The 14520-nt window shown below is 50.0% G+C and overlaps 1 protein-coding gene across 1 annotated transcript in view; it reads left to right on the forward strand.

Annotated features, from left to right (window-relative positions):
- Positions 1–14520, forward strand: part of LOC145358130 (suppressor APC domain-containing protein 2-like) — a 52594-nt gene that overhangs the window by 14038 nt on the left and 24036 nt on the right. Inside the window, exons 3-6 of the mRNA XM_080211809.1 lie at positions 2196–2323; positions 4325–4471; positions 8836–8937; positions 12177–12302. Of these exons, the coding sequence (XP_080067935.1) occupies positions 2196–2323; positions 4325–4471; positions 8836–8937; positions 12177–12302 (503 nt within the window). The remainder of the gene's footprint in view (positions 1–2195; positions 2324–4324; positions 4472–8835; positions 8938–12176; positions 12303–14520) is intronic.

The raw sequence follows: 14520 nt of genomic DNA on the forward strand, positions 1-14520 counted from the left end.
GCACGAGGGGGCATGGCTTTAAATTAAGGGGGGGTAGCTACAGGACGGATGTCAGGGGTAGGTTCTTTACCCAGCGGGTGGTGAGGGATTGGAATGCCCTGCCTGCTGCAGTTGTAAATGCGTCTAGTTTGGGGGCGTTTAAGAGATCTCTGGATAGGTTTATGGACGAAAAGGGATTGGTATAGGCTAGTGGGTCATTGTTTTTGTAACTGGTCGGCGCAACATCGTGGGCCGAAGGGCCTGTTCTGCGCTGTAATGTTCTATGTTCTATGTTCTATGTTCTAAAATCCTAAAACTTTCTATAGGGTATGTCAGGAATAAAAGATTGGTTAGGGCCAGTTAGGGACAGCAGTGGGAAGTTGTGCGTGGAGTGCGAAGAGATGGGAGAGCCACTGAATGAGTATTTTTTTGTCACTATTCACACAGGAAAAAGACAATATTGTTGAGGAGAATACTGAGATTCAGGCTTTTAGACTAGACAGGATTGAGGTACATAAGGAGGAGGTGTTAACAATTCTGGAAAGTATGAAAATAGGTAAGTCCCCTGGGTTGGATGGGATTTACCCTAGGATTCTCTGGGAGGCTAGGGAGGAGATTGCAGAGCCTTTGGCTTTGATCTTCATGTCGTCATTGGCTACAGGTATAGTGCCGGAAGACTGGAGGATAGCAAATGTTGTCCCCTTGTTCAAGAAGGGGAGTAGAGACCATCCTGGGAATTATAGACCAGTGAGCCTTACTTCTGTTGTGGGCAAAGTTTTGGAAAGAATTATCAGGGATAGGATTTATAATCATCTAGAGTGAAATAAATTGATTAGGGATAGTCAACACGGTTTTGTGAAGGGTAGGTCGTGCCTCACAAACCTTATCGAGTTCTTTGAAAAGGTGACCAAAGAGGTGGATAAGGGTAAGGCAGTTGACGTGGTGTATATGGATTTTAGCAAAGCATTTGATAAGGTTCTCCATGGTAGGCTATTGCAGAAAATGCAGATGCATGGGATTGAGGGTGATTTAGCAGTTTGGATCAGGAATTGGCTCGCTGATAGAAGACAGAGGGTGCTGGTTGATGGGAAATATTCAACCTGGAGTTCAGTTACAAGTGGTGTACCTCAAGGATCTGTTTTGGGGCCACTGCCGTTTGTCATTTTTATAAATGACCTAGATGAGGGTGTAGAAGGATGGGTTAGTAAATTTGCTGATGACACCAAAGTTGGAGGAGTTGTAGACAGTGAGGGTGGATGTTACAGTTTGCGGAGGGACATAGATAAGCTGCAGAGCTGGGCCGAGAGGTAGCAGATGGAGTTTAATACGGAAGAGTGTGAGGTGATTCACTTTGGTAAGAGTAACAGGAGTACCGAATATAGGGCTAATGGAAGGACTCTTAGTAGTGTTGATGAGCAGAGAGATCTCGGGGTACATGTGCATAGCTCCCTGAAAGTTGGCACCCAGGTTGATAAGGTTGTTAAGAAGGCGTACGGTGTGTTAGCTTTTATTGGTAGAGGGTTTGAATTTCGGAGCCGTGAGGTCATGTTACAACTGTACAAAACTCTGGTGCGGCCGCACTTGGAGTATTGCGTTCAGTTCTGGTCGCCGCATTATAAGAAAGATGTGGAGGCATTGGAAAGGGTGCAGAGGAGGTTTACCAGGATGTTGCCTGGTATGGTGGGAAGGTCTTATGAGGAAAGGCTGAGGGACTTGAGGTTGTTTTCGTTAGAGAGAAGAAGGTTAAGAGGTGACCTGATTGAGGCATACAAGATGATCAGAGGGTTAGATAGGGTGGACAGTGAGAGCCTTTTACCTCGGATGGTGATGGCTAACACGAGGGGACATAGCTTTAAAATGAGGGATGATAGATATAGGACAGATGTTAGAGGTAGGTTCTTTACTCACAAGAGGTTGACACGTTCTGGTGCCATCTTGGAAACATGTGTCCTGCAGGACATCAGTATGACATGAGAGCTGAAATCTATACTTGCGTTACTGGATGGTGGGTGGGAGTAGGAAATGGTCACTGATGCCAACTTGTACCCTGCTCAATGCTGCTGCCCCCCGCACCCCCCTTAGTCCAAGGGCTGTTCCATGAGTCTGAGTGGCTGCCCATACACCTTGTCAGTGGGTGGCATGGGGGTCGGACTTGGGGCATAGAGAGTTGGCACCTTGGACTGTAGTTTTCATTGATCTTCTTTCCATGCCCGCAGAGGGGAGGCACATGACCCGTTACCAAAGTGAGGCCACCTGTGGCGGAATAGCATCCAACCGGCGACAGGCCCGCGATCGCAGTGAGCTCCGGCGCCACACCATAACCAGCGGAGTCGACTATGACAGGGTGAGTCACGGCTCACTCGGAGCAGCGACCTCCGATTGTTATTCCGGGGTGACTGCCGTGTACCTGGGGGGGTGGGGGGGTGGTGTTGGTTAAGGGAGGGTGCTGTGTTCTGGGGGGGGTGGGGGGGCTAGTGATCTCGCTGCTGCAAAGTAGTGAATTGGTTGTGAAAGGTTCTGGTATGAGTCAATGTGCAGGGACAGGCCCTGAGTCTGCCCCGCTGTTCAATATGACCGTGGTTCAATTCCCTTTCCCGACTGTTCCCCTTGGGCCCTCTTCCTCCCAGAGACCACCGTCTCCCAATCCCTACCTGGAATATTGGACAACACAGCCTCCACAACCCTCTGGGTTCGAGAATTCCAAACATTCACAGCAATTTGAGTGGAGAAATGTCCTTATCTCAACCACCTTCCCGAAACATTGTCCTCGTGTTCTAGAATTACCAACCAGATCAATCTCCTGGGGCCTCCCCAACAGCCCCTTCCCAGGGATGTGAAAGGCGCTATAGCAATGTAAGTGCTGATGTTCATACAGCGTCCCTGCCGCATCATTGACATTTTATTAATATTTTGAGCAGTGTAGTTTTGGGCTAGGCTGCGATTGGCCGCTTAGTGGATCGGCTGCTGGGCTGCGATTGGCCGGTTTGTGGATCAGCTGCTGGGCTGCGATTGGCCGGTTTGTGGCGCGGCTGCGGGGCTGCGATTGGCCGGTTTGTGGCGCAGCCGCTGGGCTGTGATTGGCCGGTTTGTGGATCGGCTGCTGGGCTGTGATTGGCCAGTTTGTGGATCGGCTGCGGGGCTGTGATTGGCCGGTTTGTGGATCGGCTGCTGGGCTGTGATTGGCCAGTTTGTGGATCGGCTGCGGGGCTGCGATTGGCCGGTTTGTGGATCGGCTGCTGGGCTGCGATTGGCCGGTTTGTGGCGCAGCCGCTGGGCTGTGATTGGCCGGTTTGTGGATCGGCTGCTGGGCTGTGATTGGCCGGTTTGTGGATCGGCTGCTGGGCTGTGATTGGCCAGTTTGTGGATCGGCTGCGGGGCTGCGATTGGCCGGTTTGTGGCGCGGCCGCTGGGCTGCGATTGGCCGCTTTGTGGATCGGCTGCGGGGCTGCGATTGGCCGGTTTGTGGATCGGCTGCGGGGCTGCGATTGGCTGGTTTGTGGATCAGCTGCGGGGCTGTGATTGGCCGGTTTGTGGATCGGCTGCGGGGCTGTGATTGGCTGGTTTGTGGATCGGCTGCGGGGCTGCGATTGGCCGGTTTGTGGATTGGCTGCAGGGCTGTGATTGGCCGGTTTGTGGATCGGCTGCGGGGCTGCGATTGGCCGCTTTGTGGATCGGCTGCGGGGCTGCGATTGGCTGGTTTGTGGATCAGCTGCGGGGCTGTGATTGGCCGGTTTGTGGATCGGCTGCGGGGCTGTGATTGGCTGGTTTGTGGATCAGCTGCTGGGCTGCGATTGGCCGGTTTGTGGATCGGCTGCGGGGCTGCGATTGGCCGGTTTGTGGCGCGGCCGCTGGGCTGCGATTGGCCGCTTTGTGGATCGGCTGCGGGGCTGCGATTGGCCGGTTTGTGGATCGGCTGCGGGGCTGCGATTGGCCGGTTTGTGGATCGGCTGCGGGGCTGCGATTGGCCGGTTTGTGGATCGGCTGCGGGGCTGCGATTGGCCGGTTTGTGGATCGGCTGCGGGGCTGCGATTGGCCGGTTTGTGGATCGGCTGCGGGGCTGCGATTGGCTGGTTTGTGGATCGGCTGCGGGGCTGCGATTGGCCGGTTTGTGGATCGGCTGCTGGGCTGCGATTGGCCGGTTTGTGGATCGGCTGCGGGGCTGCGATTGGCCGGTTTGTGGATCGGCTGCGGGGCTGCGATTGGCCGGTTTGTGGATCGGCTGCGGGGCTGTGATTGGCCGGTTTGTGGATCGGCTGCGGGGCTGCGATTGGCCGGTTTGTGGATCGGCTGCGGGGCTGTGATTGGCCGGTTTGTGGTGCTGACTCTGTTTTTGATGTATCTACAGTTGAAGTCGATGAAGGAGCTGGAGCAGGAGAAGGATGCCTTGCTGCAGGGTCTAGAGATGGTCGATTCAGCCCGAAGCTGGTACGTCCGACAGATCCAGGAAATCCAGCAACACCAGAGGAACATCAGCAAGTCCCCCACCGGCAACGTGAGTGAGTGCGGGAGAAACGGAGCCGTGAGCAGCTACGGGGATACAGCCATCCCCAAACCAAACTACATTAACTGGGCTTCGTATAAATCTCAGGAATGTATTGATCGTGAGGAGCAGGCGGTTCTGCTGATATTGAGATGTTCAACTCCAACCTTATCCCATCCTCCCTCATGTAAATCTCTCACTGTAACCTCTCTCCTACTGTACTTACACAGCCTCCTCTTAAACACATCAATAACATTCACTCCCGTCACTCTCTGTGTTCCCACATTCTCCCCACACTCTGGGTAAAGAGCTTCCTCCTCAATTCTCCAAACTAGGAGTGGGAGGAGGCCACTCAGCCCCTCTAGTCTGCCCCACCACTCACTAAGATCATCGCTGATCTCATTATAACCTCAACCCCACATTCCTGCCTTTCCCCAATAACCTTTCACCCTCCTTGTTAATCGAGAATCTATCACATTCCGCCTTTAAAATATTCAGACTTTCCTTCACAGCCTTTTATGGAAGAGAGTTCCAGAGACTCACCACCCTCTGAGAGAGGAAAAAAGGTTATTTTCCAAACGGGTTCCCATTTTCAAGTTTATTGATTTTTTGTTTTTATTTTTGTGGTTCTCCTCCCAATTTGGTGTCTTCTGCATAGTTCGAAATTGTGATTTTTGATTCCAAACTCTGAATAGTTCTGGGAAATGAGCAGTTGGATTGCAGACAGGTACCAGCCTTCACCCACTATTCTTTCAGCCAGTTAGTGATCTATTCCACTGCTTGTCCTCTGCCCATGAGTTCTGACTTTGTTGTCTGTTGTGTGGTAACTTATCAAAGGCCTTTTGGAGCTCTGGATTTTTTGTCTTTGTATAACTTCTGTTTACTCTCTGTTACGTCCTCAAAGAATTTCTGTTTTGAAATCCGCGTCAACTTTACAGGATTATTTTTGGGATATTTTTCTATTTTCTCCTTTTGTCAGTATTTCATTACCATTACAGGATGTGGTCAGGAAGGCGTATGGTGTACTGGCCTTCATTAGTCGAGGGATTGAGTTTAGGAGTCGGGAGGTAATGCTGCAACTTTATAAGACCCTTGTCAGACCCCACTTGGAGTACTGTGCGCAGTTCTGGTCGCCTCACTACAGGAAGGATGTGGAAGCTATTGAGAGGGTGCAGAGGAGATTTACAAGGATGTTGCCTGGATTGGGAGGCATGCCTTATGAGGATAGGTTGAGGGAGCTAGGTCTCTTCTCCCTGGAGAGACGAAGGTTGAGAGGCGACCTGATAGAGGTTTATAAAATGTTGAGAGGAATAGATAGGGTGGATTCTCGGAGGCTATTTCCCTGGGCTGAAATGGTCGCTACGAGAGGACACAGGTTTTACGTGCTGGGGAGCAGGTACAGAGGAGATGTCAGGGGTAAGTTTTTCACTCAGAGGGTGGTGAGTGAATGGAATCGGCTGCCGTCGGTGGTGGTGGAGGCGAACTCGCTGGGGTCCTTTAAAAGACTTCTGGGTGAGTATATGGGATCTAATGGGATTGGGGGTTATAGATAGGTCTATGGCCTGGTAGGCATGGATAGGAACGGCGCAACTTGTGGGCCGAAGGGTCTGTTTGTGCTGTAGTGTTCTATGTTCTATTCCCACATCAATGGTCTCTGGTTCAAACACTTATTAAATAGTTATCTTGTGTTTTTTTTTGTATTGGCCAGTCCTCTGATACTGAACCCTGTCTGTAGTTTTGCCTGTATTATCTCTCCCCTACTTTATTTCTAAAAGCAGAGAGGTGGCCTATCTAATTTAGGGGTTTTATCCATTTCTGAGTTTGGATAGTTCTGTACAATCCCTACAGAGCAGAAGGACAGTGGGCCGTTCGGCCCACTGAGTTCGCAATGACTCCCCAAAACAGCACTCCACCCCCCCAGGCCCTCCCCTCCACCCGTAACCCCCGCTCATTCACCGTGGCCAATCCACACAACCTGGACTGAGGGAGGAGACCGGAGCGCTTGGCGGAAACCCATGCAGACATGGGGAGGACGTGCAAGCTCCACACAGACACAGTGAGTCGAGCCGGGGATCGAACCCAGGTCCCTGGTGCTGTGAGGCAGCAGTGCTAACCACCGAGCTGCTGAGTTCATTTAATATTTCTCCCCTTATCTTAAATCTAATGATATGATTTGTAATTTGATCTTCTGCTGCCCTGTCCACCTGATCTGGGTACAAACTGAAGCAGATTCATAATTAATATTTGCCAGTTTCGAGTTGCTGCCTCTGATTGAATCCTCTTCAAGTCTGAGTGCCCTGTTCTCATCTCCACTTACCTTAATGGAACATTTTACTGGTTTATATTCTTTGCTAATTTAATTTGATATTTTCCCAATAGTATTTATCTCCTGGATTCTCTATACTTCTCTGTCTAGTACTCACATGCCTTCCCCCTACATCACCTTTGTCTCCTTTCCCTTGGCCTCGCAGTTTCTCAAGTTTTTTTTTCATTCTTGGGGCCTCATTCACGTGTAGTGTGTTCTTGGAGTAGAATATAATCTTTCCCTATTCTGAAACCGTCAAATACAAGTTTGTGTCCAATCTATTTGCCTGGTCTTTGTCATTCCTAAGTTCTTATGAGTGATGGGGGGACAGTGTAGAGGGAGCTTTATTCTGTATCTAACCCCGTGCTGTACCTGTCCTGGGAGTGTTTGATGGGGACAGTGCAGAGGGAGCTTTACGCTGTATCTAACCCCGTGCTGTACCTGTCCTGGGAGTGTTTGATGGGGGACAGTGTAGAGGGAGCTTTACTCTGTATCTAACCCCGTGCTGTACCTGTCCTGGGAGTGTTTGATGGGGACAGTGCAGAGGGAGCTTTACGCTGTATCTAACCCCGTGCTGTACCTGTCCTGGGAGTGTTTGATGGGGGGACAGTGTAGAGGAAGCTTTACTCTGTATCTAACCCTGTGCTGTACCTGTCCTGGGAGTGTTTGATGGGGGGGACAGTGTAGAGGGAGCTTTACTCTGTATCTAACCCTGTGCTGTACCTGTCCTGGGAGTGTTTGATGGGGGATAGTGTAGAGGGAGCTTTACTCTGTATCTAACCCCGTGCTGTACCTGTCCTGGGAGTGTTTGATGGGGGATAGTGTAGAGGGAGCTTTACTCTGTATCTAACCCCGTGCTGTACCTGTCCTGGGAGTGTTTGATGGGGGATAGTGTAGAGGGAGCTTTACTCTGTATCTAACCCCATGCTGTACCTGTCCTGGGAGTGTTTGATGGGGGGACAGTGTAGAGGGAGCTTTACTCTGTATCTAACCCCGTGCTGTACCTGTCCTGGGAGTGTTTGATGGGGGATAGTGTAGAGGGAGCTTTACTCTGTATCTAACCCCGTGCTGTACCTGTCCTGGGAGTGTTTGATGGGGACAGTGCAGAGGGAGCTTTACGCTGTATCTAACCCCGTGCTGTACCTGTCCTGGGAGTGTTTGATGGGGGGACAGTGTAGAGGGAGCTTTACTCTGTATCTAACCCTGTGCTGTACCTGTCCTGGGAGTGTTTGATGGGGGGACAGTGTAGAGGGAGCTTTACTCTGTATCTAACCCTGTGCTGTACCTGTCCTGGGAGTGTTTGATGGGGGACAGTGTAGAGGGAGCTTTACTCTGTATCTAACCCCGTGCTGTACCTGTCCTGGGAGTGTTTGATGCGGGAACAGTGTAGAGGGAGCTTTACTCTGTATCTAACCCCATGCTGTACCTGTCCTGGGAGTGTTTGATGGGGACAGTGCAGAGGGAGCTTTACGCTGTATCTAACCCCGTGCTGTACCTGTCCTGGGAGTGTTTGATGGGGACAGTGTAGAGGGAGCTTTACTCTGTATCTAACCCCGTGCTGTACCTGTCCTGGGAGTGTTTGATGGGAACAGTGTAGAGGGAGCTTTACTCTGTACCTAACCCCGTGCTGTACCTGTCCTGGGAGTGTTTGATGGGGGGACAGTGTAGAGGGAGCTTTACTCTGTATCTAACCCCGTGCTGTACCTGTCCTGGGAGTGTTTGATGGGAACAGTGTAGAGGGAGCTTTACTCTGTACCTAACCCCGTGCTGTACCTGTCCTGGGAGTGTTTGATGGGGACAGTGTAGAGGGAGCTTTACTCTGTATCTAACCCCGTGCTGTACCTGTCCTGGGAGTGTGTGCTGATCACTCTCAGTCCCTGAGAGGTTTATTGTTAACACTGCTTGTTGCTGTGATGGTGGGAGTGAGTGTTATCTGTTGAGGGTTAGTTTGGTGACTGGTTCTGGGTGTGGGCTGGGTTGGATTGTCAGTTCAGGCTGGGTGATCTGGAGTTGTGGATTGTGGGTGTAAATGCAGAGCAGCGATTATTATTTTTTCATCTCTCCCCTACAGGGCAAAGTTGCTGAAGGAAACTCGGTACGATTAGAGCAATTACTCTCAAAACTGCAGGAAGTGAGGTGCTGCCTTGCTGACCTCACCTCCGGATCTGCCCAGGTAACTTCTGGTGAAATAATCCCCCTCGCCCGCTGGTGATGTGCCATCAGAGCAAGATACAATTTAAGCTAGTTACAGACAAAGAAATAGACACGGTGCAAAAAAAAAAAGAGGTTTTGTATTGGGGGAGAGTGGATTTTAGTAAAATTAACACAGGATCTGGCCAAGGTAGACGGGGAACGGCTACTAATGGGAAAACCTACAGAAGAACGGTGGGATAATTTCACAAAGGAAAGTGGGGGAAAGGATGTAAGCTCAGTATGTTCCTTCTGGGGTGATAGAGAGGAGTAACAAGCCCAGAGAACCGTGGATAACCAGTGAGGCTAGAATTGAGAAGATGGTACGGGTGGCACGGTAGCACAGTGGGTTAGCACTGCTGCTTCACAGCTCCAGGGTCCTGGGTTCGATTCCCAGCTCGGGTCACTGTCTGTGCGGAGTTTGTACATTCTCCCCGTGTCTGCGTGGGTTTCCTCCGGGTGCTCCGGTTACCTCCCACAGTCCAAAGATGTGCGGGTTAGGTTGATTGGCCAGGCTAAGAAATTGCCCCTTAGTATCCTGAGATGTGTAGGTTAGAGGGATTAGTGGGTATAATATGTAGGGATATGGGGGTAGGGCCTGGGTAGGATTGTGTTCGGTACAGACTCGATGAGCTGAATGGCCTCTTTCTGCACTGTAGGGTTTCTATGATTCTGTGTGGCTAAACAGCAGGTGTAGGAGGAAGGATTTTGGATATCTGGACCATAGGGATTTTTCCTGGGGCAGATGAGACCTGTACAAGAAGGATGGGTTGCTTCCAGACTGGAAGGGCATAAATATTCCGTCCGGGAGGTTTGCTAGTGTCACGCAGTAGGATTTAAACTAGTTTGGCAGTGGGGTGGGAACCAAAGCAGAGATGGATTAGCTTGAAGGGGAATGAGAGAGTAGAGCCAGTAAGACACAGAGAAACAGCAGGCAGGGTGGGATTGCTAATCAGAGGGGGTCTGGTGGACTGAGTGCATTTGTTTCAATGTGAGAAGTGTAAGAGGTAAGGCAGGTTAACTTGGAGCTTGGATTAGTACTCGGAACTATGATGTTGTGGCCATTAGAGACTTGGTGAAGGGAAGGACAGGATTGGCAGCTTAACGTCCCAGGATATAGATGTTTCAGGCGGGCTAGAGGGAGATGTGAAATGGATGGGGGAGTTGCACTACTGGTTAAGGAGAATGTCACAGCTGTACTCTGGGAGGACTCCTCGGAGGGGCCATACAGAGAGGCAATATTGTGTAGAGCTCAGGAATAGGAAAGGGTATAGACACAATGTTGGGGGGTTTACTACAGGCCACCCAACTGCCAGCGGGAGATAGAGGAGCAGATATGTAGGCAAATTTTGGCAAGGTGTAAAATTAACAGGGTTGTTGTGATGGGAGATTTTAACTTCCCCTATATTGACTGGGACTCACTTAGTGCTAGGGGCGTAGATGGGGCAGTGTTTGTCAGGAGCATCCAGGAGGGTTTCTTGAAACATTATGTAGATAGCCCAACTAGGGAAGGGACCGTACTGGACCTGGTATTGGGGAATGAGCCCAGCCAGCTGGTCGATTTTTCAGGAGGGGAGCAGTTCGGGAACAGTGACCACAATTCAGTAAGCTTTAAGGCACTGATGGATAAAGATAAGTATAATCCTCAAGTTAAGGTGCTAAATTGGGGGAAGGCTAATTACAACAATATTAGGCAGCAACTGAAGAATGGAGATTGGGGCCAGATGTTTGAGGGCAAATCAACATCTGGCATGTGGGAGGCGTTCGTGTAAGTTGATAGGGATTCAGGACTGGCACATTCCTGTAAGGATAAAGGATAAGTTTTGGGAACCTGGGATGATGAGAGATATTGTGAGTCGAAGAGAAAAAGGAAGGATTTGTCAAGGCTAGGAGGCTGGGAACACACGAAGCAAGTGTGGAATACAAGGAAATTAGAACGAAACTAAAGCAAGGAGTAAGTAGGGCTATAAGAGATCACGAAAAAGCATTGGCCAGCAGGATTAAGGAGAATCTCAAGGCTTTTTATACAGATATAAAGAGCAAGAGGGTAGCCAGGGAGAGGGTTGGCCCACTCGAGGACAAAGGAGGGAACAGTGTAGCGGGAGCTTTACTCTGTATCTAACCCCGTGCTGTACCTGTCCTGGGAGTGTTTGATGGGGGGACAGTGTAGAGGGAGCTTTACTCTGTATCTAACCCCGTGCTGTACCTGTCCTGGGAGTGTTTGATGGGGGGACAGTGTAGAGGGAGCTTTACTCTGTATCTAACCTCGTGCTGTACCTGTCCTGGGAGTGTTTGATGGGGACAGTGTAGAGGGAGCTTTACTCTGTATCTAACCCCGTGCTGTACCTGTCCTGGGAGTGTTTGATGGGGACAGTGTAGAGGGAGCTTTACTCTGTATCTAACCCCGTGCTGTACCTGTCCTGGGAGTGTTTGATGGGGGGACAGTGTAGAGGGAGCTTTACTCTGCATCTAACCTCGTGCTGTACCTGTCCTGGGAGTGTTTGATGGGGGGACAGTGTAGAGGGAGTTTTACTCTGTATCTAACCCCATGCTGTACCTGTCCTGGGAATGTTTGATGGGGACAGTGTAGAGGGAGTTTTACTCTGTATCTAACCCCGTGCTGTACCTGTCCTGGGAGTGTTTGATGGGGGGACAGTGTAGAGGGAGCTTTACTCTGTATCTAACCCCGTGCTGTACCTGTCCTGGGAGTGTTTGATGGGGGGACAGTGTAGAGGGAGCTTTACTCTGTATCTAACCTCGTGCTGTACCTGTCCTGGAGTGTTTGATGGGGGGACAGTGTAGAGGGAGCTTTACTCTGTATCTAACCCCGTGCTGTCCCTGTCCTGGGAGTGTTTGATGGGGACAGTGTAGAGGGAGTTTTACTCTGTATCTAACCCCGTGCTGTACCTGTCCTGGGAGTGTTTGATGGGGACAGTGTAGAGGGAGCTTTACTCTGTATCTAACCCCGTGCTGTCCCTGTCCTGGGAGTGTTTGATGGGGACAGTGTAGAGGGACAGTGGATGATATGTCTAATTTCTCGCTGTTGTGTGTGTTTGATGAACATTTTTCTTGGTGTGAATGTGAAACTGTGGGAGGTGAGAATGTCCAGTTATTGTGATCCTGTGACTGTGTTTATCTTTGAATCGGATGATTAGATAGTGACGATGATCTCTGTTTATCGAGAGTGTGTACGTTCTCAGACACTGATCTCCCAATCCACAGAGACTGGCCAGATCATCCACTGCAGTCAACGTGTGTGAGATCCCCGCTCAGTGTAGCGTTCCTGACCTCGGGAACAACCCACAGGTGATCGTGATGCTGAAGGAACAAAACCGGCAGCTCACCCAGGTAAACAATGTCCCGACCCGGGGAGGCCATTCAGCCCCTTGACTCAGCTCTGTGGTCCCTGTAGATTTGAGCTGATTGCTATGCTGTACTTTTATTAACATCTGCCGATCTCTGATATGAAATCAGCCACAGCCTGAGTGAGGCACGCAGCGGATTTCCACTCTGCTTTGTGTGTGAGGCGGGGTGCTGCTTCCTCGTGTCCCCCGAATAATCACTTTAACATTCTGCCCCACGCTCCACACCTCTCTCTGCCCCCTTCCTCTCCGTCACCCCAGCTAATTATTTTTTGTATCTGCTCAATTGCTTTTTGGTGCATTCTTTATTTAGAGCTGTGAATCTGCTCATTCTCACCGTTCAGAACAATTCTCTGCTCCGTCTTTCTTGGGTCCAGAACGGACGCACTCACACTTCGGCTCAATAAACTGCAGTTAGACCCAGTCACCGAATCCATCGACATCCCTTTGTAACCTGCTGTCTTCACAGAATCCTACAGCGCAGATGAGGCCCATCGAGTCTGCATCGATGCATCAAAGGCCCTGACCTGCCCATCTAATCCCACTTGCTAGCATTTGGCCATAGCCCTGAATGTTCTGATGTGCCAAGTACTCATCCAGATACTTTTTAAAGGATGTGAGGCATCCTGCCCCCACTACCCTCCCAGGCAGCGCATTCTAGACTGTCACCACCCTCTGGGTAATAAAGGTTTTCCTCAAATCCCCCCAAAAACTCCCACCTCTCACTTTTAATTTGTGTTCCCTTGTAACTGACTCTTCAACTAAGGGGATCAGCTGCTCCCTATCTACTCTGTCCATGCCTCTCATAATCATAAACACCTCAATCAGGTCACCTCCTCAGTTTTCTCTCGCTCCAAAGAAAACAACCCAAGCCTATCCAATCCCCCTTTATAACTTAAATGTTCCATCCCAGGCAGCATCCTGGTAAACCTCCTCTGCACCCCCTTCCAGTGAATTCATATCCTTCCTGTAATGTGGTGAACAGAACTGCACACAGTGCTCCAGCTGTGGCCTCACCAAAGTTCTATACAACTCCATCATGACCTCTCTGATTTTGTAATCTACACCCCGATTGATAAAGGCGAGTGTGCCGTCTGCCTATTTCACCATCCTATTAACCCTCCTTTCCACCTTCAGAGATCTATGGACAAACACGCCAAGGTCCCTTTGTTCTTCGGAATTTCCCAGTTTCAGGCCTTTCGTAGTGTACTTCCTTGTCAAATTACTCCTTCCAAAGTGTATCACCTCTCATTTTTCAGGGTTAAATTCCATCTGCTACTAATCCACCCATTTGACCATCTCACCCATATCTTCCTGTAACCCGAGACACTCCACCTCACTGTAAACCATGTGGCCATCGGTAAACTTACTGATCTTACGCCCCCCCCCCAACATAGTCATGTATTTATATAAATGATGAACAATAGGAGGCCCAGCACGGATCCCTGGGGTACGTCACTGGTCACTGACGTCCAGTCACTATAGTAGCCATCTGTCACCATCCTCTGTCTCCTACTGCTGAGCCAATAATGAATGCATCTTCATCTGTCTCCATTTATAGAATAAAATAGAATAAAATCCCTACAGTGCAGAAGGAGGCTATTCGGCCCATCGAGTCTGCACTGACAACAATCCCACCCAGGCCCTATCCCTCTAAATTGGGGTCTAATTTGGGGCTTTGTCAAAGACTTTGCTGAAATCCATGTAGACTACATCAACCATACTATCCTCGTCCACACACTGGGTTAAAAAAATTCAAATTCGTTAGGCGTGACCTCCCTCTGACATAACCATGCTGACTATCCCTGATCAAACCTTACCTCTCCAAATGGAGGTAGATTCTCTCCTTCAGAATAGTCTCCAATAGTTTCCCATCCACATACATGAGACTCATCCACACTAATTACTGTGAGACCTAGCGCAATATTGTTAAGTTTAGATATATCACTCTCTATTCCTACAACTTATAAATATGTGAAAAGTCTCAGGCCCAGTACAGATCCATCAGGAACACCACGAGTCCCACACTGATAGTGAGTACACCCCCGTTACCCCAACTCTCGGTCTCCCTCCCATCTGTGAACCAACCTCCTTTCCAAGGCTGCTGGGACGCTGTCTGTGTCTCGCCGGGGAGGGGGACTCTGGGGGAGGGGACACTGTGTCTGATGATTGCCTCTTTTCCAGGAGGTGTGTGATAAAAGTGA

The sequence above is a fragment of the Carcharhinus amblyrhynchos genome, chromosome 25, assembly GCF_965287045.1.
Source record: "Carcharhinus amblyrhynchos chromosome 25, sCarAmb.v2.hapA, whole genome shotgun sequence".
Classification (NCBI taxonomy): Eukaryota; Metazoa; Chordata; class Chondrichthyes; order Carcharhiniformes; family Carcharhinidae; genus Carcharhinus; species Carcharhinus amblyrhynchos.